The sequence below is a fragment of the Pan troglodytes genome, chromosome 4 (assembly GCF_028858775.2).
Source record: "Pan troglodytes isolate AG18354 chromosome 4, NHGRI_mPanTro3-v2.0_pri, whole genome shotgun sequence".
Lineage (NCBI taxonomy): Eukaryota > Metazoa > Chordata > Mammalia > Primates > Hominidae > Pan > Pan troglodytes.
In genome coordinates, this window is record NC_072402.2 from 98,575,182 (window position 1) to 98,600,447 (window position 25,266).

General features: G+C 37.2%; 1 protein-coding gene across 1 annotated transcript in view; it reads right to left on the bottom strand.

Moving 5' to 3' along the window:
• Positions 1-22,970, bottom strand: part of ST8SIA4 (ST8 alpha-N-acetyl-neuraminide alpha-2,8-sialyltransferase 4) — a 94,557-nt gene extending 71,587 nt beyond the window's left edge. The window contains exons 1-3 of the mRNA NM_001037302.1: positions 22,858-22,970; positions 15,673-15,804; positions 6,359-6,616 (exon numbers count right to left, since the gene is read on the bottom strand). Coding sequence (NP_001032379.1) covers positions 6,359-6,616; positions 15,673-15,804; positions 22,858-22,970 — 503 coding nt within the window. The remainder of the gene's footprint in view (positions 1-6,358; positions 6,617-15,672; positions 15,805-22,857) is intronic.
• Between the last annotated feature and the right edge of the window lie 2,296 nt (positions 22,971-25,266).

A 25,266-nucleotide genomic window follows, 5' to 3' on the forward strand; every position in this document is an offset into this window, starting at 1 on the left:
TTATGGTAATATTGAAGTTTGTATAAGGGATTATCATTCATGCAAGGTGGGATGGATGACGGAAGACCATGATAGAACACTTTTCTCCCTCCTCTCCCTCCCTCTCTCCTTTACTTCCTTCCTCTTTCCCTCCCTTTCTTCTTTTCTTTCTTACTACATGCCTTCTTGCTTACCTCTAGCAAATATTTATAGAATATATAAATATGTCAGACTCTTTACTAGGGTCTGAGATTAAAAAAGGGATAAATGCAGGCAAAGCTTGTCTTGCATATTCTAGTTGTAAAGATAAACAATAAAGAAATAAACATACAATGCAAAAATAAATACATAAATGGAAGGGTAAAGAGATAGTGACAGATGGTGACAGTGGTAGGGGGTGTTTCTGATATTACAGTCAGAGAAGACTTGCAGAGGATATTCTGTACAAGCATAGACCCTCATCCTTTCCCCCAAATAAGGGGTAAAACCACCCATAGGTATGTGGGTAAGAGGGTTTCAGGGAAAATGACTGGCAGGCACATCGTCTGTCCCTGAAGCTTCAGATTACCTCATTTATTGTTACTGGCAAGATATTAGTATTTTATAGAGTGTGGTAAGAAGCTGCTTTATGATGAAGAGAGACTTTGGCTTTGGGAACAGGGAGCAAGAATGCAACCCGGCACATCAGTCAAGGAACTATTGTAGAGTTCTAATCAAGAGATGATGTTGGCTTTTACCAGGGTGACAGCAGTGGATGTCATGAGAAATCATTTGACTCCTGATATTTTTTGAAGGTAATATCTATAGAATTTGCTGATTAATTGGTGATATAATGCTAAGAAGAAAAAGGGGTCAAGGCACTTTTATGGCAATTTCAATTTTTCTCATTCATATTTACCATAAAATAATTAAATAAGATATTTGTATGTGCCTGTGGGTGTGTATATGAATCTGATACTCTAAGACATAGTTATCTGAGTTAGATATACATAAAACACATGTATCTACATTCACTAAATTTCTACATTATAGTGAATTAAGTGTCAAATCCCCATATATGTGCTTTTCAAAGATGCAGATTCTTTCTCCACTCTAAAATTTCTGATTTTGTATGCAGGTAAGACTCATGTAGGAAATTCACCAACAGTGGGAGGTAGACTGAAGTAGGTTGTAGATTTACAGAAATGTGTTTGAAAAATCCACGGTGATGTTCCAAAGTCAAAAATATAAATTAAAATTCCAGCAAGCCTATCTTGTTTTTAAGTTTATAAACTCTGTTTGAATTGTCAAAGAACTCTTGTATTACAAAGTATAGAGATAAGTCTATTTTGAATTGAGAAAGTTAGTATTTTGTGTGGCATATATTCTTATATAATAACTCTCATTTTAGTTCATCTGAGGTCATCCGTTCTCTGAGAAGAGAAAGCGCCTGGGAACTACCAATGAGAGAAAATTCTAGTTTGTTAACTATGTCAACATTATTCTCAAAGCTTTAAAAGTATTTTTTCACACTACTTAATATTACTAGTTATCTAGGCAAGGAATTTTATCTTTTAAAGTTTGGATGTAAATATATATATTATAGAATACTCATGAAATCTAAAAGAAAGTAAAGCACACATTGCACACAGAAAAACTATAAGGTCAAAATACAACTGTTGACTCAATGAGGTTCTCACTTGATATAGTTTAGCTGGGTCCCCACCCAAATCTCATCTTGAATTGTATTCCCATAATTCCCACGTATTGTTGGAGGGCCCTGGTGGTAGAGAATTTGAATCATGGGGGTGGTTTCACCCATAGTGTTCTCACAGTAGTGAATAAGTCTCATGAGATCTGATGGTTTTATCTAGGGTTTCTGCTTTTGCATCTTCCCCAGTTTCTCTTGCCACCGCCATGTAAGAAGGGCCTTTCGCCTCCCACCATAATTCTTATGACTCTCCAGCCATGTGAAATTGTAAGTCCAATTAAACCTCTTTTTCTTCCGAGTCTCAGGCATGTCTTTATCAGCAGCTGAATACAAACTAATACAGTAAATTAGTACCCGTAGAGTGGGGTGTTGCTGAAAAGATACTCAAAAATGTGAAAGCAACTTTGGAACCGTGTAACAGGCAGAGGTTGCAACAGTTTGGAGGGCTCAGAGCAAGACAGGAAAATGTGGGAAAGTTTGGAACTTCCTAGAGACTTGTTGAATGGCATTGACCAAAAGCCTGATCGCAATATGGATCATAAGGTTCAGGCTGAGGTGGTCTCAGATGGAGATGAGGAACTTGTTGGGAACTGGAGCAAAGGTGACTCTTTTTATGTTTTAGCAAAAAGACTAGTGGCATTTTGCCCCTGCCCTAGAGATTGGTGGAACTTTGAACTTGAGAGAGATGATTTAGGGCATCTGGCAGAAGAAATTTCTAAGCAGTAAAGCATTCAAGAGGTGACTTGGGTGCTGTTAAAGGCACTCAGTTTTAGAAGAGAAACTGAATAAAATAAAAGTTTGGAAAATTTGCAGCCTGACAATGTGATAGAAAATAAAAACCTATTTTCTGGGGAGAAATTCAAGCTGGCTGCAGAATTTTTCATAAGTAACAAGGAGCAGAATGTTAATCCCTAAGACAATGGGGAAAATGTCTCCAAGGCATGTCAGAGGTCTTTATGGCAGCCCCTCCCATCACAGACCTGGAGACCTAGGAGAAAATGGTTTCACGGGTTGGGCCCAGGATCCCTGTGTGCAGCCTAGGGACTTGGTGCACTGCATCCCAGCTGCTCCAGCCATGGCTGAAAGGGGCCAATGTGGAACTCAGGCTGTGGCTTCAGAGGGTGTAAGCCCGAAGCCTTTGCAGCTCCCATAAGGTGTTGAGCCTGTGAGTGCACAGAACTCAAGAAATGGGGTTTGGGAACCTCTGCCTAGACTTCTGAAGATGTATGGAAATGCCTGGATGCCTAGGCAGAAGTTCGCTGCAGGGGCGGGGTGCTCACGGATAACCTCTGCAAGGGCAGTGTGGAAGGGAAATGTGAGGTTGGAGCCCCCCACCCCTCTACAATCCCTACTAGGGCACCGCCTAGCGGAGCTGTGAGAAGAGGGTCACCATCCTTCAGACCCCAGAATGGTAGATGCACAGACAGCTTGCACCGTTTGCCTGGAAAAGCCGCAATCAATGCTAGCGCGTGAAAGAAACTGGATGGAAGACTGTATCCTGCAAAGCCACAGAGGCGGAGCTGCCCAAGACCATGGGAACCCACCTCTTGCATCAGCGTGACCTACACGTGAGACCTGGCATCAAAGGAGATCATTTTGGAGCTTTAAAATTTGACTGCCTCACTGGATTTTAGACTAGCACAGGCCCTGTAACCTTTTTGTTTTGGCCAATTTCTCCCATTTAGAACGGCTGTATTTACCCGATAACTGTACTCCCATTGTATCTAAGCAGTAACTAGCTTGCTTTTGATTTTACAGGCTCATAGGCGGAAGGGACTTGCCTTGTCTCAGACGGAACTTTGGACTGTGGACTTTTGGGTTAATTCTGAAATGAGTCAAGACTTTGGGGGACTGTTGGGAAGGCATGACTGGTTTTGAAATGTGAGGACATGATATTTGGAGGGGCCAGGGTGGAATGATATGGTTTGGCTGTGTCCTCACCTAAATCTCGTCTCAAATTGTACTCTTATAATTCCCATGTGTTGTGGGAGGGACCAGTGGGAGATAATTTGAATCATGGGAGCAGTTTCCCCTATACTGTTCTCGTGGTAGTGAATAAATCTTACGAGATCTGATGGTTTTATCAGGGGTTTCTGCTTTTGCATCTCCGTCATTTTCTCTAGCTGCTGCCATGTAAGAAGTGCTTTTCACCTCCCACCATAATTCTGAAACCTCCCAGCCATGTGGAACTGTAAGTCCAATTAAAACTCTTTTTCTTCCCAGTCTCAGGTACGCCCTTAGCAGCAGCATGAAAATGGACTAATACACCACTTAACGAAGTGCTAAGGCTATTCTGCTAAAAAATTAGATCTGTTGATTGACAATAGTGGACAAGAAACTAAGAATAGACATTCAAATCCATCTGATAGTTAGCAATAAGGTAGATAAAGAATCTAGGAGCCACAAAATATGGAGTAAAAACAGTTAAACCAGTTTACTGAACATCACTGGAGTTGGGTTACTATAGGAATGATCAAAGAATATTCCAAATTGAAATTGGAGTGCATTAATATACAGCAGATTATAGGGTTTTAAATCTAAAAAGTACGCATGAAATTAGGTGCCTAAAACATAAAAGGAAGAGAAAGTATATGTACAATATCAACTTCTAGGCATTTTGCTGGAGTAGCACCAGAGTAGCTTAGTAGTGGTCTAAATGCCCAGTAGTCCATAGTAGAGCTGTGAAGGCAATACTATCAAGTGGCCAGTTGCTGCTTGGCCAGTGAAAGAGAAAATAGGCTTCAATTTTAGAATAAGAGAGGTGGACAGAAAGATTTTTTGGGATCAGAATTTTATTCACAGGTTGACCACGTCCCAGAAATCTGGAAACCTATAGGCTTGCCATAGCCAATTGCAGGGAAGTGAGATATATGCAGGCTATATAACTTCTAGAAATTGAAGGCAGGAAAAGTGAAAGTGAGAGGTGGTAGTATGAAGCAAGGTTGGCCACCAGCCACTCTTAAGACAGAGAAAGAGTGTAGGAACCTACTTATTGGACACACAATTCCATGTGAGATAAGAACTCAGTAGTTTAGGAATTGAAACAATGCAAAATCCCAGTCAATAGAAACTGGAGTAACAAAGTCAGATCAGGAAGCAATAAGGAAATGATACAAACTTTGAGGACTACTGCCATCAGGCCTCTCTCATTACCCACATGTAAAAGCAGTCTTCATTTCAGAGTCACAGGTGGGGCTAAATCTAACAACTTGGCCCCCAGTGTCAAAGTTTAGAGGGACACAGAAATAAGAAGTCATTTAGACTCTATTTTCCTCCAGTATTATCACCTTTTAAAATTCCCTATTGCGATTGTTGAAATCCTTACATTGCAACAATTTTGATTATGCCTTGACATCGTTACTTCTTTATTTTACCTGCCTTATGATTTAGTCACATCAGAAATTCTAGAGGCCTTACATTTTTTCACAGCTATACTTCGCATAGACTTCAACATTTGAAGCTCCTGATTTCCACTTCCATTGCCATTCCCTCATCAAATTTTTTACATCTTCTTTCTATACAATTGTCTTTGTTTGTATCTACTTGTTCACAAGGTTTCTCTTATAGTCTAATTAGTTTAACAGTTCAAGTTTTAAAAAGCTAAATTGATTTCACATTAATCTCTGACCCTTCACCCAAGAGAGAAAAGGAAAGATAATAAGGTAAAATGTTTGCAGTTTTATTTGCTATTATGAATTTTCTTCACTTGATAATGCTTGAGTGTGATTTCTCATGACTTTTTTTTAAAAAGTAGTTACCTATTTATGCTTTTAAGACTTTATTTAAAAAATATTCAAAAAATATTCAAAATATTCAAAAATAATGTATTCCAGCATATCTTCAAGAGACTGTTTTTCAACATGCCAACTCAGCATACTTTTCTATCCATCTTTATATTGTACTATTTCATATTTCAATATCCATGTTTCTGTCATTTAGCTAATTTTTCTAAGGAACTAAAACAATCCAAAAAAACTGTACAGATATAAAAATTGATCATTAAAAACTGCTTATATTTATGATGTGATTATAATTCCATTTCTACTGTTGAGTTTTTTTCAGTTAATAGGTTAATAAAACACACAATTCATCAAATATCTTTTAACTGTTAATGAAAAACAAACATGCATGCTTAATTATGTTACAAAAACATAAAATTCAAATATGCTAACATACACAAATACCACATATAAAGAGAAATTAAAGAAATATGGCTCAGGATATCAAATATAAACTTGCTAAACTATGTTCTTACTATCTCCTAGATAATTATTAATAAAAAGTAACATTAACATAAATCTATTACATCATTCCATAGTAATATTCATAATCTTTATACAACAAATAAAATCACACAAAACTAATGAGTATGAAGAAGAGATACTAAGAAAAAAGTTTGTGTGGAATATTAAATTTAATAAAATTGCCATTTGCCTCCACCCTCACCTCACCAAAAAAAGCTGTGTGAATCTTGTTGCTATGACAAGATCACTTTTTCTTTCAACTATGCAATAATTATAAAATTCTATTCCAGGGTAAATGTGATTTAAATGTTGCACAGAAAAGGATATCATAGACAAATATTTGTCTGAGGTTTTAGTAATACTTTAAAATTTTCTAACAGTTTTCCATCCCCAAGTAAAATATCTTTGAAAAACTTACAATCTCAAAAAACAGAAGAAAGCTCACCTTATTACAAAATTGTGACTGTCAATCTCCTTTCCACATTCACTGTCTAACAGAATGCCAGAATTTCCAACAACTGCACAGGTCTTAAACCTGCGATTCTTCATTGGTGAAACTTCAGGTAGGAGGCTATGTAGATCATGAGAAATGTTTAGTGTCCGGCGCCTGTCAAGCACATAGTGTATGACATCACCAGGCTTAAAACTGCTCTTGACCACTGACACATCTCGTTCTGCATCTAAGAAACGAAGTATGTTCTTCCTGTATTTGAAATACAAGCAAAGTTTTACATTACCATCAGCATATCCAAGAACTGATGGTGTCATTTACAAAGTAACATAAGACAAAATACAAATTGGCAAACTATTAATCTTAGATTACCAAATTGGTAAGCTATGAATCTTAGGTGGTGATTAAACCAATGAATTAAGTTGATTCTATGAGAAATAAAATTTTAAAAATCATTTGCACAGATTCTTAATGACTGTATACATAGATATAGTATAAACATCTATTTGTGGAGTTATAAAAAGCACTCCAATTATCAAAATATATAGAAAAATTGGTTTATTAAGTAAAACACAGTGGCCATGACTTGACTTTGAATAGTTATTCTGCTAGCTTCAGCCTATTTTGATAGTCATAAATGTTGTTTAATATCATCTAGTTAAGGTGGAGAGAAATAATTTGAGATTGTTTTTGATTGTATCATAGTTAATGCTATTAAAAGGAATGAACTTCTCAAACTTATATACATTTATACATATGATATGTATATTATAATTATCTAAAGAAGAATTAAAACTATAGCAATAGATGTATATGCAACTTTTTCTCTAAGATCAAGAGTCCTGGAAGTAAGATGGATACATCAAAGACAAAATGAATAGATAGAACATTGGACTCTGTGTGGCAGAGGTAGCTAATTATTCCTTAGTTTCCTTTCTTCTCTTCTTCCTTCTAATATTTGAACCTTCTAAGTTTTACTTGGGCACATGGATGCTCAGCTAGAATATTTGCAAGTCTCAAAACCCAAGTAGAGCTCAGTTGGGTCATGCAAGTTAGTTTTCTTAATTAAATAGGATATGAGTGGATCATGTGAGTTTAAGTGAGAAATAAAGAAATTTCCTACTTGTTTGGCCACTAAATTTTAAGGTTACTTTTTTGGTCAATACTTAGCCTAGCCCATACCTAATATATAAATTGATAACAGATTGAGAGGCTACATGAACGTAAATATATGCATATGCTAAGTAGGTAGATGATGGAAAATGATTATAATATATATATATAGCTGGCTGGAAAACTGATGATCCTTGGCATGATATAGAAAAGCACCTGATACAGTTGCTGTCTTCAATAATTTGGAAGTTGTGCCATGCATCTAATAAATATGTTGTTCTTGAATAATTGTTTAAAATGTGTCTGTATGTTGGTTTACATTAGTTTCTCCTTTTAGTAAGGCACTAGAAGTGGTGAAGTCAGGCATAAAATAGCCAACTAACTTGCATGCTGAGATGAAAGGGAATACATATCTGGCAGTGCCTGTAATCTAAACTGTGTGAGAGTCTATTGATTGGGACCTTTTAAATGTTCCTGTAACCCCAATCAGCAAGAGATACCATTATAAATTGGAGCCATCCAGGCAGCAAAAGGGATATTGCCTTCGCATATAAGTCCATAGATTAAAATGACTTAAGGGTAGCTGCCATTAAATTGAGAGGAGGAAAGGATAGGTCAGAGTAATTAGAGGAGAGTTCGAAGGCTTAAGAACAGTGAGCAGAAGAAATCACTGGATGAGGTTATTTACACCTGGAACTAACAAGAAGGGAAGAGTCCGGGACCCTAGTAGGTTTTAAGGAAAAAAAAAATACATATATATATATGGCTTTAATATCCGAGCTCTAGAGAAACATGAATCAACAAAATCTAATGCTTAATATGCATGCTTTTCCAGTACAAGTTTTCCTAGTATGTGGTCAAGTTATTACCTGATATTCAAAGCAGGGGGTTGTGTTTGACTCAAACTATGAACCTGGCCTACAAAAGTCTGGAATTGTTTGATTCTAGGGGTATCCAACATAATAGGGGACATACAACATAATACCAGCAAAAAGCAATTTGAGAAAACGCTACACCTAGTTTGGAAATTGGATATTATTTACTAAAGTGCTCTTAGTGCAAGCTTGTATTTTCAATGTAATAAAAACAATGTCATTATTATAACATTTAAGATATGATGGAAACATTTTTCCTCTAGTGCTCTTATTTTTTAAGTGCATCACAATTGGTAAATTTTATTAGTGAGAGCAGAATATAACCTCCTCCCTTGACTCCATCAAAAGAGTAATTCTCTAACTCAGAAGGCATAAGCATGATTAGCAAAGAAGGGAGGAAAGTAACTCATATCTTTTCTTTTGTTGTCTTTATTTTGATTTGCTCTAAATATTTTCCAGTTTAATATTTGTTCTAATTAGAAAACCAAGTGATTGAAAAACTCTGCTCTAATTTTATAAACAAGAAATATGTCCACCAGCTAGTTGAAAAAATAATGTTATGATCTTTTTCCCCAAATATTCTGAATATCAGGTTCAAAAACAGTAGAATTTGTACAGAAAAGCCTATACAAATGCTCTACAAATGAAATCACAAAAATTGATAGAAATATCACTGACACATCATAACAGTTTATCTTAACAAAGTCCAGGTTATATAAGAAGATAATTATATTTTAAATAAGCAACCCTAGGGCTTATGCATTATAGAAACTGGAAAAGTGTTTATGTCAAGCACTTAATGATTTTTCACAAAAGTTAACAACTAGCACCAAAAGTGTCAATATACAGAAATTTTTGTATATATTTATTGAGTACCACTTATTTGTCTGGTGAATAATTAATATCTGACACCTGTACTTCAACAGAAATTTCTCATTTCCTGTGAAAACGACAAGGCTGGCTCTAAAATAGAGACTACACGGATGTGGTTAAATCATCAAGCTAGATGGTGTTATCGTTTTTCTTTGAATATAATTTAAATGGGTTGCTGTAGATCTATTTGAAGATGTACACTCCCAAGAAGTGGCATGTTTGCAAGCTGCAGTGAGTAGATTAGTGGTCCTGATTTGAAAAAAGACTCTGTAGCTTGGAAATCCGAAAGGGAAAATCTATTTTATTTGGTCAAAAAAGTTAACACATGCTAGTCAACTAACGTCAAAAGGGACTTTCCAATAACAGCACCTTTGATGTGTTATAGACAGTTAGTTGCAAAAATAATGTAAAACATGTCTTTTAAGTTCCTGATTATAATTAAACCTCTTTATTTTATTTACTCTTAAGGAAAAATGATTTAAAAAGGGAACTATAAGAGTTAAGCACAGTTTTAAAAGACATCATATTGTCTAACTCTTAGGAGAAACTAATGCTTAATAAGAGAAATAATTATTAAATGCAGATTATAATTATGTGTTTTTCCAATGTTGTTATAGGCTCAGCAGTATTTTTTCAACTGAAGCAGTGAAAATAGTAAAAGTGATTTCAAAACAGAAAAGACTACCAACTCACATAGACTAATCAAAATATAAAAACACAAAAAACTTAGGCAAAACTTCGAATTCGATATTTTACAAAGTAAAAAGAAAAAGAGGTAAACTTGAGTGACTCTGGGTTTGTTTGTTTGTTTGTTTTTTCTTATTCCTGAACCAAACTTTTAGTTTCTGTTTTAGGTCTTCTACGTATGGAAAATTATCTGAGTTAAGATTCCATTTATAGGATCCAAGAAAGACTGAAAGTAATTACTATGAGTGAATAATATTATGACTTAAGTGCTTAATAATTTTTGGAAACAGTAAGAAAAGGTTAGTTTTTTATCTCCTAGTGCAAACAGTTTTTAGATTGTAGATGTAATGGCAAATTAAAAGCTTTGTGAATTTGCTAAGTCTAGTTGTTGTTCAGACTATAAATATGAAAAAAAATTCAAATATAATTAGCTAAATGTCATTGGAAGCATAGAAAACTCCTGTACTTAAACTGAACTGAAACAACACCATGTCCCCAAGGAGAACATATATGCTTTTGCTAAGAAGACAATTGATAGAAATTTTTGTTTAACAGCAGGTCAAAAAAAATTATTTCAGCAATGAGAGAGGTAGAAAGAAAACTGGCTTTAATATCTGCACTCTATCTAGAGACACATGAATCAACAAAAGCTAATGCTTAATATGCATGCTTTACCAGTACAAGTTTTCCTAGTACGTGGTCAAGTTATTACCCGATATTCAAAGCAAGGGGTTGTGTTTTCTGTGCATGACTCAAAAGAACAAACAAACAAAAAAAGACCCTTCACAGGTCTTTAACTGTCATTTTGTGATCATAATTCAACTTTTGAATCCTCATGAGATAAGCAAACACCTAAATTGAGCAACTATTTTAACGTTAAAGATAACTGAAGGAATCTGAAAATCTGTTTCATTTTCAGTGAAACTAAATATCTTAGTCATAAATACTATTTTTTGTTAGGCACTATCAGCATTAAACTGAAAGGTTGGTTTGGACTGTTGAACTGACAACAAGTAGAGTTCTACCCAGAAACTTTTAACTGAATTTTCAACTAGAACTTCCCTTTCAACGTCACCTATCACTTGAAATAGCAACTGCAGAATCCCAGAAAATTAATTTACTAAACATTGTTTAGTAACAAGTTTTCACTTATGAAATGTTAAATATAACTAAGTTATCACCAAGTGCCACTCTTCTCTGTAGGTTTCTTGGCAATAATAAGTACACAGTTGCAACTAAAATTTAATCTAAATGACATTGTTAACTCCATCAGAAACTACTGTGTGACGAATCTTATAGGTGGAATGCATCACAAGTTGAGAAGCAAATTAGGCTATGATACATATGTTAGGAATCAGTTTTTGCAAACTTTAGACACTGACTACAAAAAAAATCACTGTAAATTAAGTTAGTACTGACCCAGTTCACTAAAAGAAAATAAAAAGTAAAACTAAAAAATGCCCAGTGTTTCATTATGCCTACAAAAAAACAGAGAGAACACACATTTTTTATTTGTTTGTTTTGAAAGATTATTTTTGCAAGGCAACTTGTCTTAAAGCTCTGGAAGAATAAAATGTGTAACTGTACCTTGTTTAGGATTTCTAAGTCCTAGCAGTTATGGGAAAGACATCTTAGTGTCAAAAAAAAATCTTAAACACAACAAATGAAAAGGCAAAATTGTCCCACAATACTTGATGAAGAGCATTTTTAGTTTAATTTACACCCTAGAGTGCCATTTGATATTTGGTCCAGAATTTGGTAATGTTGAATGAAAAATGTCTTTTGTTATTTTAGAGCAAAGAGAATCATTTATTCCATAATGATAAATTTTAATAATATACATTTGGGTACTAAAATATATTCTTAACAAAATTATTTTATAAGGTCCTGGTTCCTCAGTCAGGAGGTCTGGGTTTGAATCTTGACACTGCCACTAATAAGCTTTGTGACCCAAGATTAGCTCTACCGGTAACTTATTGATCAAAGCAAGTAGAAGATAGTATAAACATTGTATGTAGAAGTTTTTGTAAAGTAAATCTATGTATGCAATAGGAAATTTTTCTTGTCAGTTAAGCATATATAAATTTGCAATTATGTTTAGTTAACCTGCAGGTTTGATGTATTTCAGATTATTGATATATCATGACACTAAGAGCTGAAATATTTTTTCTAATTATGATGTGATAAAGCTATCCTGATGTGTACATTTGTACATTTCTATACATCTATAATTGATGTTTGCACTTTTCGGGGTTTCTAGTCAACATGTAAAAAACAATAACAAAAAAAGAAAATAAATAATCCAAATATGGAAAAAAAGTCAATTTGCAAGTATTGGACATAACTACATAATCTCTCGTACGATGTTCACAGATTTATTCACAACATCTAATGCATCTTAAATGTGTTATTTTTTAGCTTATAATAATAAAGAACAAACTTTTATCAACAATATCAAGGCTTAAAACTAAGATAATTATTTTGAGTGCAAAGTTAGCTGTAGAATGCATAAACTCCATATATCGTGAATCCTCAAAGTACAGTGAAGTAACGGAACCATCTCTCATAGACAACTGCATAGAAGTACAGTTGTTTGATGAATACATATGAACCGATTCTTGGTGTGCTTATGAAAATAAAATAAGGCATGTGGGAACGAAGGGATTAGTAATAGGGTTGAAAATCATATCCACAAATGTAAAAAAAAATTATCTCAGGAACTGTTTTCACATTTTATTATGTGGACAATTATTAGGAATATAATAAGAACATTATAAGTTTAATAAGATTTTTAAATTTCAAAGATTTATAATCATAGTTGAATCAGTAAGATAAAAAAATGGTTGGAAATAATGTCTTAATGTTCTCAATCACAAGCGAGAGTTGAACAATGAGAACACATGGACACAGGGAGGGGACCATCACACACCCGGGCCTGTCGGGAGGTGATGGACAAGGGGAGGAGAGCATTAGGACAAATACTTTATGCATGCAGGGCTTAAAACCTAGATGAGGGGTTGATAGGTGCAGCAAACCACCATGGCACATATGTACCTGTGTAACAAACCTGCATGCTCTGCACACATCCTGGAACTTAAAGTAAAATAAAAAATAAATAAAAATAAAAATAAACAAAAACTTAAAAGTAGAATTTTGAAAACACTTTTAAAATTTACCCACACCCAATCACTGACCCAAAGTGATATGGAAATTCTTAAATGCCAGAAAAGTGAGGAAGAAAGAAAATAATAACAATAATAATAAACGATCCATAATTAGTTTCCAATATGTCTTTTCAAAAATATTTGCAAAAGCTAAGCCAACAGTCAGATATTTTCATATTCTAAATTTTTTTATTACAGGTATCAAACTGATTAATACTCACTAGTCATTTCTGCTATAGCCAATTCTAATTTTTATGAACTCTTTGCACATTGTACAATAATGGTTTTACAAATTATCCTTTCCTTTCAAGGAAGTGACAACTTTGTATGTATTATTCAACATTTGCTCATTGTTTTATTGTTTATTTCTTTAATCTGTTAAGGAGAACCATACAAAAATAGTACTAACATTTCATTCATACTATCAGCTATTATAATTGAAAATAGATCACCCTCAAATACATGAATGTAATGCTCATTGATTTGTAAAATTGTAATACGAATCTTTTGGGTCAAGTTAGGTTTACTACCCTTCACTTGAATATGTTATTAATAGCAAAATATATATAGCCTATTTATAGTATTTGAGTTTTATATAGCTATTAGGAAAGGCATGACCAGATATAATACTTGAACTAGTGTCAATTACTTATTTAATTTACTTATTAGATTTTTTGCTATCTGACACATTATTTAGCATGGCTAGATATACTAGTTAAACTATTACAATATTTTATTTTACTTTCTTCCATCAGGTTTCTTTACCAGATCTCTATAGCCTTAATTGGCTCCTTTCTTGCTAAGCCATCCAATTTGAAAGTTATTTTTCTGCTTACAGATCAAATTTTTGCTATTTAATCACCTATCTCTCTCTCTTTCCAATATACCTTCAAGAAATATGAATCTTTACTCCATTCTAAACCAAAGTATATCTGTGTTTATAACCCCACATCAACTCACATCTTGTGACTTTTTCCTCATAATTATCTCATCTCTCACAGGGTTTCTAAATTCAAATATAAGGATGGGGATATGCGACAGAGAAGAATGCACTTGACAAGTATCATGAAAGATGTGAGCTCCAGGTATGAAAATGTCAAACTTGAGAGACCATGACTAGGGTCAGCTTTAACCAGCTAAACCTTAGGAAGAGTACAGATTCAGAGTTGTCAAATCATTCAATTTCTCAAGAGTTTATGGAAATCTGTACTTTTATTTAAAAGCCTCCTGGTTTTTAATATTGGCTTTAAGGTTTCTTTTTTATTTATCCAGTGGAAATAAATTTTGCTTGCTGGCCATATTCTACCCAGAAGTCATTGATTTATGAGCTCTGTCATCAGACTCTACTCATCTATTCATTCTTGTAGGAGGCACATGAATATAGAAAGCTCCCACCAAACTAAAAGCAAACAAACACACACCACTTGACATTGCCATGATTTGATTCCTGTTTCCCTTTCCAGTCAATTTCAAACCTTTAAACCAAGGTAGTAATACTATTCCTACATTGCCCTGATGCCCATATTTTTAAAATTTCCAGACATTCGTTCAAGTAAATTTCAACATGCTGTAATTATCTTTGCTCCAAAACATTGTGTGAAATTTCTGTGCATACTCTAAAGATGAGTGTAATAGACTAATAGACTCTTCCTTCAAATTTCTTATAATCTACATTAAAGGTAGGTATAATCCAAGAAGTGAGTAGGTAGAAACCCAAGAAAATTAATTAGCCCCTTATATCTTAGTCACTAAGCTACACCTATAAAATCTGTGTGTTAATGCTAACTATTAATTGACTTTTGGATTATTTTATTATATAACGAATGTATTCTTTCACACTTTTAGTGAGTTCTTGTTTACTGAAATGCTGTGATTCAAATATACCAACCAATACAGTAATGCAATGTAACTATAAAGAAAAAACAATCTTCCTGTTTCCTCCATAATTAAGAAGGTATGACCCTAGCTTTCTTATTAGTAACAGGTTTATATCAGAAGAAAATTACATACTGGATAAACGTAGGCATGGAGTATGATTTCAAGAGTGGGTTTCAGCTAAAATGACTAGTCTTACAAAGAAGAAGTCAGTAATCTAGAAAGCTTATTTTCTGATTTTTATCCAATTTTTAAAACATGAGCCCACACAGAAATACTCATTCACAGGATAAGACTAATTTATTTATAATCGTCAGCACAATAGAGTGTAATAGGCTCTAATTTTCAGCTAGTTGAGAAAACCCAAAAGAAGAATGAAGACTCAATAGGGAAGTTAAAGATAATTCTTAAAATATATGTCCATCCTGAGTAATTGAGTGAAGTATGTTAAATATTAGTACTCTGCTGAATATTTTATTCTATTAGTATAAAGACACTGTATTCAAAACTCACATATTCATCCTTAAATCTCTGACTATATAATGATTTCAGTTTTATGGTTTCATATTCTTCAGTGAGCAACATTAAATAGAGCTGGTTCATTCTTTTATTTAAGTATTCATACTTAAACCATAAATCAAGTGTTGAATACAAGTTTGCCAAGCCCAACGTATTTGAGAACATGATGTGAAATTTATTATGCCTTAGTAAAGAAACTCACCTTATCTCTAGGACCAAAGAGGAATTGATTTTCCAACCTTCTACATTGTGCTGGAAGATTGAAGAGCCAGCCTTTCGAATGATTTTATCAGAGCTATTGACAAGTGACCGACTCAAAGACAATTCACCATCTCTGAAACAAAACAAAATTGCCAGCTTTGTGAAAGTAAGAAACATTTTGTGTATACAGCACAGTACATAATTTGAATTAATTACTGGTGATGAATTTTAGATACTTTTTCCCCTACAAGTTAGAAGGAAATATGCAAGCATGATGAAAGGTGTTATGAGGATTAAGTGAATATGACTATCAGGACAAGAATCTACACGTAATATTTTTGAAATTAAACAATTTCTGAATAAAAAAAGATCTCTATGGTACTTAAAGAAAAAAATCACCAAGTATAAAGACAGAATTACATAATTCAGCAATCTCTCCTCTGGGCATATACCCAAAGGAATTGAAATCAGTATGTCAAAGAGATGCTTGCAGTCCCAAGTTCATTGCACCATTATTCACAACAGCCAAGATATAGAAATAATATAACTGTCCGTTAACAGAGGAATAGATAACGAAAATGTGGTATATATACCAATGGAGTACTATTCAGCCCTTAAAAAGAACAAAATCCTGCCATTTGTGCTAACATGAATGAACCTAGAGGACCTTAAGGTAAGTGAATAAGTCTAAAACATAGAGATAAATACCTTATAATTGCACTTACATATTGATTCTAAAACAGTGGAAATCATAGAAGTAGAGAACAGAACATTGGGAAGAAGGAGTGAATGGGGAATGGGGAGAAATTGGTCAATAGGTACAAAATTTCACACTTAGACGGGAGGAATAAGTTCTGTTGCACAACACAGTGACAATAGTTAATAATATTGTATATTTTTAAGTAGCTCCAAGAGATTTTAAATGTTCACACTACAAAGAAGTGACATGATTTTGAGGTGATGGATATGCTAATTAGCCTGATCTTATCATTACAAAGTGTATACTTGTGTAGAAACTTCACATTGTATCCCGTAAATATATACAATTTTTTGGCAACTAAAATAAGATAAAACAAATAAGCTCTGTTTCCTCACTAGCTCTGTTTAGACAACAGAGACAGAATGTTTTGTCAGTGCTCCTCCATCTGTATAATTGTGATTCCTAAGATTGTAATTTCATTTTTACAGAAGGCATATATGCATAATAGAAGGGGCTTCTGTTTTGAAGCAAGAATAACTTGGAATATCAGGTGATCTGGGCATGTTTGTGATTCTATGACTTGCTTGAGTTCCTAGACTCTATTCTCTTTCTAAGCCACAGTAGTCTTACCTTACCTTGAAAATTACAATAACTTTATGTAATATACAATGGCTTTGTGAGGATCAAGTAAGGCTCTGCATGTAAAAGTAATTTTTCAAAAATTGCATTGATTTCAAAACATCTCAACAATGAGTCACTTCCCTGACAGTTGGTGGAGAGACAGAGATTATAGTAGAGAGAAAACTCATTAAGTAGTCATTATTATTAGTATTTTCTCTTACATTAAAAAAACTACCTCCCTGCAACCAATAGTGTCAAGCTAGTATATCATGTGGCATGGTACTAGCTGAGGTGCTGGTGGGAGTGATGATGCTGGCAGATACCTGTAATAGCATGCATGCCATTAAAACATTTATAGCTGAATAAATTCATTATTCAATAGACCATTTTCTTGTACTTTATAAATGTAAACCCAGACTCAGAAAATCAAAATCTACTTCTTATGGTATACGAATAGTAACCATAGCCCTTTGAATATTTGTATTTATTTCTTTACATCGCCTTTTACTTCTTAGAAAGTCAAAAATATGGTTAAAAAATAACATGACTATTTGCTCCATAACAAAGTCTAAATCTGTGGTTTTTTAATGCAGGCAATCCTCTCCTAGTATCAATGGAAACATTGCCTGTGTAACAGCTAGTGGATGAATTCTGTAATTGAAGCCTTATAGTTTGGTATTTTGGTTTGCATTCTTTTTTAAACATGTTAGCTTAAATCTGAAGCAGCTCAAAGCATCATAGGCTGCTACTCCCTGTGAAATTCATAATTCTATAAAAATTAATATCTTAAACTATCCTACTGATGAAAATGATATGTTTGCATGCCTATGCATGGCAAATAATGATTGCCTTACAGGGAGCATTTAGGATGCCAGAAAACACGGGGTGTGCTTTACTGACCATCGGCCCAGAAGTCAATTTTTATATTATATTTATAATGATAATAGCTACTTATGAATAAAAATGTGGTTATACACAGAAGCTAACGTTCACACTTTGGGAGCTATGACTACATGGTTTCAGGTGCAAACTATCACTATTTCTGTGGATAAGGTATATTTCTAATCATCACCTTATTAATTGATGTATCAGTGTCATCTTTTTCTAACCACAGATTGATATCATTACAATAATTATTTTCACCACCAATAAACTTTCATAGGAGAAATAAAAATATGCATGGGCTTGCACTCTTTAAAATGTGTGGAAGAGCTGGGTATGGTTGGCAGTGCCTACTCAGGGGGCTGAGGTGGGGGGATTACTTGATCCTAGGAGTTAGAGACCAGCGTGGGTAACATCACAAGTCCCTGTCTCTAAAAACTAAATAATTAATTACATAAATAATCTATAGATGATTGCTTCATTGACCTGGAAATACAGATACATTTTTACATGGCAGAATGTTTAATATGATGTTTTCAGTTGTGCCAAGCCTTTTCAGAATATCCAAGATTTAAAAAGTTTAAATCAGTGTTCTATGAATAAAATGCTACCATTTTACTCCGCTGTTTGAATTGCTTTCATTGAGCTGGTGATAAGCCAAATTTCAGACTTTTATCACTGGAAAGAATTTTGAATGAAAATATCTACAACTAGTCACACTTTTTATAGTCAGTGTGGGAGAAGGTCAAACTTAGTACAATCTGAAGCTCTAGAGTAAATTTCTCTGTATAAAGTTAAATGGGTCCCATGGGATGTTTCACTCCTGACCTTGGTAGCATTCAGTCTCAGAAAAGGCTCTTCCTTCCCATGAATGCGAAGCTTGAAGGATGTTGCCACCCCCCTACTTATCTCTCATTCCAGATCAGACATGACTTTTGAACAGCTGCACTGAAAACATTTATTGCATAGGATCATCTACAAGAAGATTCAATATGTACTTTTAAAAGGAAAATAGCGAAACACATCAACGAAATCACTCCACATAAATCAATATAATACAAAGGATCCCTGCTTATTTGGATCAAAGAAAAATTCACTAAGATGGTCATCTATGTGATACCAGTGGCAGGAATTAATCATTTTTTAGGTAACCTAGTGTCTACAAATATTTCCAGGCTTCACCACAATTTACTTCATTAGTTTTGCAGTACGTAAGACATATGATTAATTTCACTTCATGGTATTAGGTCTCAAAAGCCCCGTATTCCACCCTACTGAAACTCTTCATGACTTGGCTTTTGAATGTATTTGTTCCCTTTTAACTAGGTTAAACTTCCTCTTTAATATAAAAATTTAAATAAAGAACTTGCATGAAACTAAGCCTGAATACACATAGCAGGCCATTTTGTATTTTCATTACCTAAGTGTCAAACAACTAAAAATAAAGATGATAGTTTCTACCTTAATTTATGAGTTTTAGTAGAATTGTGAAATGTGAAATGTGAAGTAAAGTGCAAATTCTAGATTTCTGCACTCACGAGGTTGTGTTTCATCCTAGAACAAACTGGGACTAACTTTGCTGTCAATGGTAATACTCTAAGTAAAAATATTTATTTCCACTTTCAATTTTATCATAGGTTTTAGAACTAATATTGTTGATTATTTAGTAATACAACCTAAAGTACATAGTCAAATTATATGAGAGATCTTTGGATAATAAGAAAAGTAAGTTAGTCTCATTTGTAGTCAACCAGAAAAATAGTGTGTAGCAAGATTTAAGGACTAACAAAACAAATATTTATATGACATTAAAGTTTATGTTACACTTTCAAATATATTATCTCATTAAATGAGGATGCTTACATATTTTACTTGTGGGAGCCTTACATTAACACATTTCCAGTTATACCCAAAAGTGCAGAGCTAATTAAGTCATAAGCCAACTGTGAGGTCTACTAAGAAAGTAAAGTTAGTCAAGAACACACCACTTAATGCCTTCACTGCTCTTCGACTTAAACTTTATTAACTAATAGGCTTTTATGGAAGGAAATATGAATTTTAGATGTTCAATAATCATTACTTGACCTATGCTGGAACAATTCCTTATGTATTTAAAAAAACATGTCGCAGGTATTCCTTTGGAGATATGAGAATGTGGATGGTTGGTGAGAAGGTTGTGCTGGTTTTCTATTTTTCCATCTGCGTGGTATGACTGCTCAGTATTGTGGCATACTGTAAGAGTAACTATAGATGGCACCTCCATTTGGGGGGGAAGGGTCGAAGGGATAAAGGAACTGCCTTGTATTGCAAAATTGGTAGCAGAAAAGCTAAATATGAATCTGGGGTAGTGATGCAAGATTCAAGGACTATGGAAGGCCCTTCTTTGAAACTGCTGCCAAGCCACAAGGCTCGCAGTGCCCCCCAAAGGCCAGAGACTGCCTTGGTTACCTCACTTGAATACTGGACCGGGATCTGGAGCCGAACCTCCATTCCAGTTTACTCAAAACTCAAAACTGGCCTCTCCACGTGGCTTGGGTAGAAAGAGAGTCAATGAGATGATTAGATGGTTTTATGAGTCAGCTCCTCCACCAGAAGCGCTATTTGGGAGTTGAAACGAAATAACGAGCTCGGGTCACAAGCTTTTCCACGAACCTTTCATCCTGGAGAAAAAGGAAAGTGCTCAGGGAGCCTAGCTGCCCTCGCATTGTTCCTGGCATCTCCAACTCTTTGCACAGTCTTGGTCTCTCAGGAGACCAAGGCAGTCAGGACGCTACAGGGCACGGGTGTAAGCGCGACGTTCGCGGCCAGCCCTCTGCCTTGCCCCACTGTAATTGCGGGTTTTGATTAAGAAGGAGGAGCCAGTTGCCGACTGAGCTTTGAAAGTGACTTTGGGTGGGGGGTGGGGGGGTGGGGGTGGAATGAGGGGAGGGACCAAAGGAGCCTGAGTCCTGCAATAAAGGCTTCCCCCTATCTTCTCACTCATTCTTTCCCCCTCGCCGCCGGCGCTCTGGGAGCAGGGGATAGCCCCGGTGCGCGCCTCTCTTCCTGTTTGGTTTACTCAAGCGCCTGCCCCAACGCCTTCTCAGTCAAGCTGGGAGGAAACTGCTTCAGCTTGAAAAGGATGCGGGCAAAAGCCTAGCCCGACTAGCTCAACCGCCGCGCCCGTGCCCGCCTCCTCTTCCTTAACGTCTAGGGCTGCGCCCACCAGCCAGCAACGTCCAGGAAAGGGCCACAGGAGAAATGACACCCGTGCAATGCGGAGTGTCCCAGCTCCACTTCCCCCGCAGGGACTCGAGGCGCGCTCCTTTTCCTGGCCACGGTTTAGGGAGGCTCGGAGATGGACACCTCGGCAGTATCTGGCGACCCTCTCCTCACTCGCTCCGCCCACTCCTGCTCTCCAGGGTCCCAGCCAAGGGCCCGAACCCTCGGAGTCCTAGTGAGCCTTGGCCGCTTTGTCTGGGATCAGGCTTATCCTCCTAGCCCACGGCCCGGGAGGGAACAAAGAGCCTCGACCCTCACGCTCTAGCCTCTGCCTCTCATCGGAGCCCCACGCGCCCATTCATCACCTTTCTAAAGACCCCTTTGTCTGCCTGGCAAGCACAGGTCTGCAAGGGATGCCCACGCCCCTGCCCAAAGTCCTGCTTTTCTAACAATTGAGCTAGATTGGATTTTCAAGCCACCCAGTCTTGTGTAAACGACCTCATACCGGTCTTTTTTACCCCCTCAGAATAGACCATGTATAGATTCGTTGATGCATGACGACCATTCCAGCCCATTCCTTGCTAGCTTTTTCATTCTCTTCCAGTCCCCTTTGACTGTGCTACTGTTATCCTGGTTTTCTACAGAATAGCAAGTCCTTCTGTAAGGATCAACCTGCATCTTGCTCGCTTAAATAAATGCTTATTACCTAGGGAGCAGGAATATTAAGAAATGGAGTGCAGGAAGTTTAAGAGCATGTGTGTGTGTTAGCAGTCCCATCTCTCTCTCTCTCACACACACACATACACACACATACACACACACGCAAGGGCTGTTTTCTTTGTTTTAATCAATGTCAGAGAAAAATATAAACTGGGCAGGCATCTCTGCTGGTGTGTAGTTTCTGATAGAGGACGCCTCCAAACCGGAACAGGGAGGATTTCCGAAACAGGACTTTGAATAGAGTTGACAATCAGGTTCACATCCTCAGAAAAAGCCTTCCAAGCTATGTCAGCAACACAAAGTTGCACCACCTCCTGGGTAAACTTCAAAGACACAGAGGCCAGCGGGTGGAAGGAAGTGTGATATTTAGAGAACTTAGTGGGGCGGGGGAGAGTCTGAACTCATCTAGACAAACTAAAAAAAATAGCAGAAATATAGTCTGTGTGAAGCTACAGTACCCAGTTTCTTTCTAAAACTGTAACCATGACGCCCATGCGTTTTAGCCGTAGAAGAACAAATAAGGAAGTATCCTTAGTGGTACTGGAGTTTCTAATTCAAATTATAATACATTAATCTATCCAACGTCAAATAGAAAAAAAAAGTAGAGAAACAGAGTATACCTATTTCCTGCTTTCTAAGCTTTAACTTCAGCCGTTCGAGAAACCATCTATCTCCAGTATCTCCTTAGGTGATAGCACATTGAAAACAGGCAACCGTTTGGTGAATAAAGACATTTCTCTTGAGTTCTGCCCACAGATTAAAAGGACAAGGGCACACGTTCTTTGTTGACACTTCTGCAGTGACTTCTCCTTTGGCGAGAGAGCACCCAGGGCCAAACAACTGTCACCACAACCACACAGAGCAAGTTGAACTCATACTGGGAACAGCTTAGAGAAGCACGCACATCTCAACAACAGCCTTTGTTATTTAATTCATGACACTAACCACGCACAAGCTCAAACAAACACACATGCTATCCTAACCATCACTCTACCCTCTATATTCACATTTCATTTATGGCTTGACTTTTTGTCATATCCTGAAATGAAGCTTTGCATTTACCCGATGAGTTGCGTCTCCTGGTGCTCCTCAGTTCTTGCTATTTCTTTTGTCTTATAAAAGATCAGGAGCAGACTTATTGTGCAGATCGTCCACCTCTTCCTAATGGAGCGCATCTTGGGTGCCCGGGAAAGTCCTGGTTGCCCCAGCTCCCGCACCTTCTCTTGATATAAGGGCTCCGTTTTGGGGAGATAGTCGCGGGGGTGAAATCTGTAAAATGCGAGGAGAGCTTGGAGCCGGGATCCCGAGATCAGATCGCTGGGGTCTTCTGTGGCCGAGCTCCCTCTGGTCCTCGAATGCTGCCCAGCGACCTCTCGCCCTGTTTGCGCCAGCTCTGCCAGGGTCGCTCCTCGCCGCCTCCCTGGGGCTCAGGTTTCTTTTCAGATGAGACACCTTGTGCATTGGAGGTGGCGGCAGCTTCTGCAGCTGGGTTCGGGGGCGTCACTGGCCCTTCCCTCTTGCTAGGAGATAAACGCTGCGCAAAGCCAATCACCGGGCTGAGGGGGCGGAGGCTGCTTGGAGAGTAACGTCCCCGGCTCTGCCTGCTCTGTGCCGGGAGAGGAAGCTCACAGTGCTACGCGCCTGCGAGCTCGCGCACATACACATATACATACATACACACATACATACATACATATGCACACACACGTACACGCAGAATCACACATACTCTCCTGGGACATCAAAGCATCAGCTCTCTGGACCTGGGAGCTCCAAGATAGTCTATCCGCATCTAGGTGAGAGGGCAACTCGCCTGGGGACAGATTACAAAAGCGTCCCGCCGGAGGAATGCTTCAGGTAGAGCTAGGGGTGGATTGCAAGAGGGGTATCTTCTTTCAATCGCTTTTGCTAAACACACACCCTCACACGCAAAAACACGCCCTCCAAGGTGGAGTGAAACGGGGTGCGGGGGTGGGGACGGCGGTGGAAGGAAGAAGACTTTTATTACTCAATCTGGAAAGTGCAAATACACACAGGAACCTGTTAGCCGATCGGCCCACTCTGCATGGGTGGTGGACGACGACTCTGGCTCAGGATTCTGCAGGAAACAAGTGATGATAGAGGTGTCATTAGGAACTTTATGGATATTTATGCGCCTCCCTTTCATTGCCATTTGGAAACTCCTCACGCAGAAGTCAAGGAAACGCCAATCCCACTTAAACTTCATTGCGGAGAAACAGGGTTCTGAAAAAAAAGCAGCTACCATGGACCTCTCTTTTAAACGCAAGTACACCCACACACATTCGGATACCAAGGAAGGAAGGAAAGAAAGAAAGGAAAGAAAAGGGAGGGGAGGAAGGAAGAGCAAAGTCCTCTCTAAAAGTCTCAATTATATATATAGCCTCTGATTGTCACCTCTCCTCTGTCCCACCATTTTTCGTACTTGTATTGGGTGGCGGGGACACTTTTCAAGAGTTCTGTGTTCGATTGTTCACTCTGAGTACCTCTCCACCATCCTCCGGTCGTTGCCCTCATTGGGAGAGATGCTTGCTACTCTGCTAGTACCACGCCTTGGTTCCGGTCTTTACTGTTGGCTGGTAGGTCGGGAGGCACCTCTAGCATGAGACAGTGTCTGGAAGCCAGGATTTCCCTCATCTATATGCGCCGGTCCCCAGCTCCCTGGTCGCCAGAGTTTCTCTCCAGTTGAATTCCGTGTTCCTTCAGGTTGAACAGTAGCTTCAGCGGTTTTTCACGCTCAGAAATGATGAGGCCCAATTCCAATCTTCCCTCCCGCCGGAAGTAAGAAGGGGAATTCTGAGTTGCTTGTCGCCTGACAGCTTAAAATAGCAACGAAAACAGCCAGCATCTTTGCTTAAAAACCCAAGGTTCCCGCCAGTGTTTCCCATACTTCCTCTAGAGTTTAGGAAGTTAAGAACTTCCGAGATCTTGAATTTCCTCTTTGCAGCACAGCGAACGGGGTCGGGTATAAAAATGCTCCAAGGAGCAAGTAATTACGAACGTTTATTGACACTACAAGTGGCCCACAGGGAGCCTTTCGAGTTTATTGATGTCTAGGCAAATCCAGCCTGCATTAATGCATTTCTGTTAGATTGACTTCTGTTAGACTCACTTTTCTTCTGGCAAAAACTGCCAGAATAAAACAGCTTCTTATTTAAGTTAAAAGGGATCCGGGGCTGAGGGCAGGGGTCGGATGGGATAGAGATGCATGGTTAGGATGCTAAATTCTCAAGGATAAACTTTGATTTTTAAACAGTAGACAACTATATTTTAGATTATCGGTAAAACATCACTCTCTGTCAGGGATAGAGTAATATGCATCATTTCATTAAACTGATTATTTCTTAAGCAATTGTTATGGGGCAGGCAATGTGTGAGGGGATGGGAACACAAAGATGAATAAAACTTAGCATCTAGTCAGACACAAATCCTACTCACTCAAAGGGGGCATCT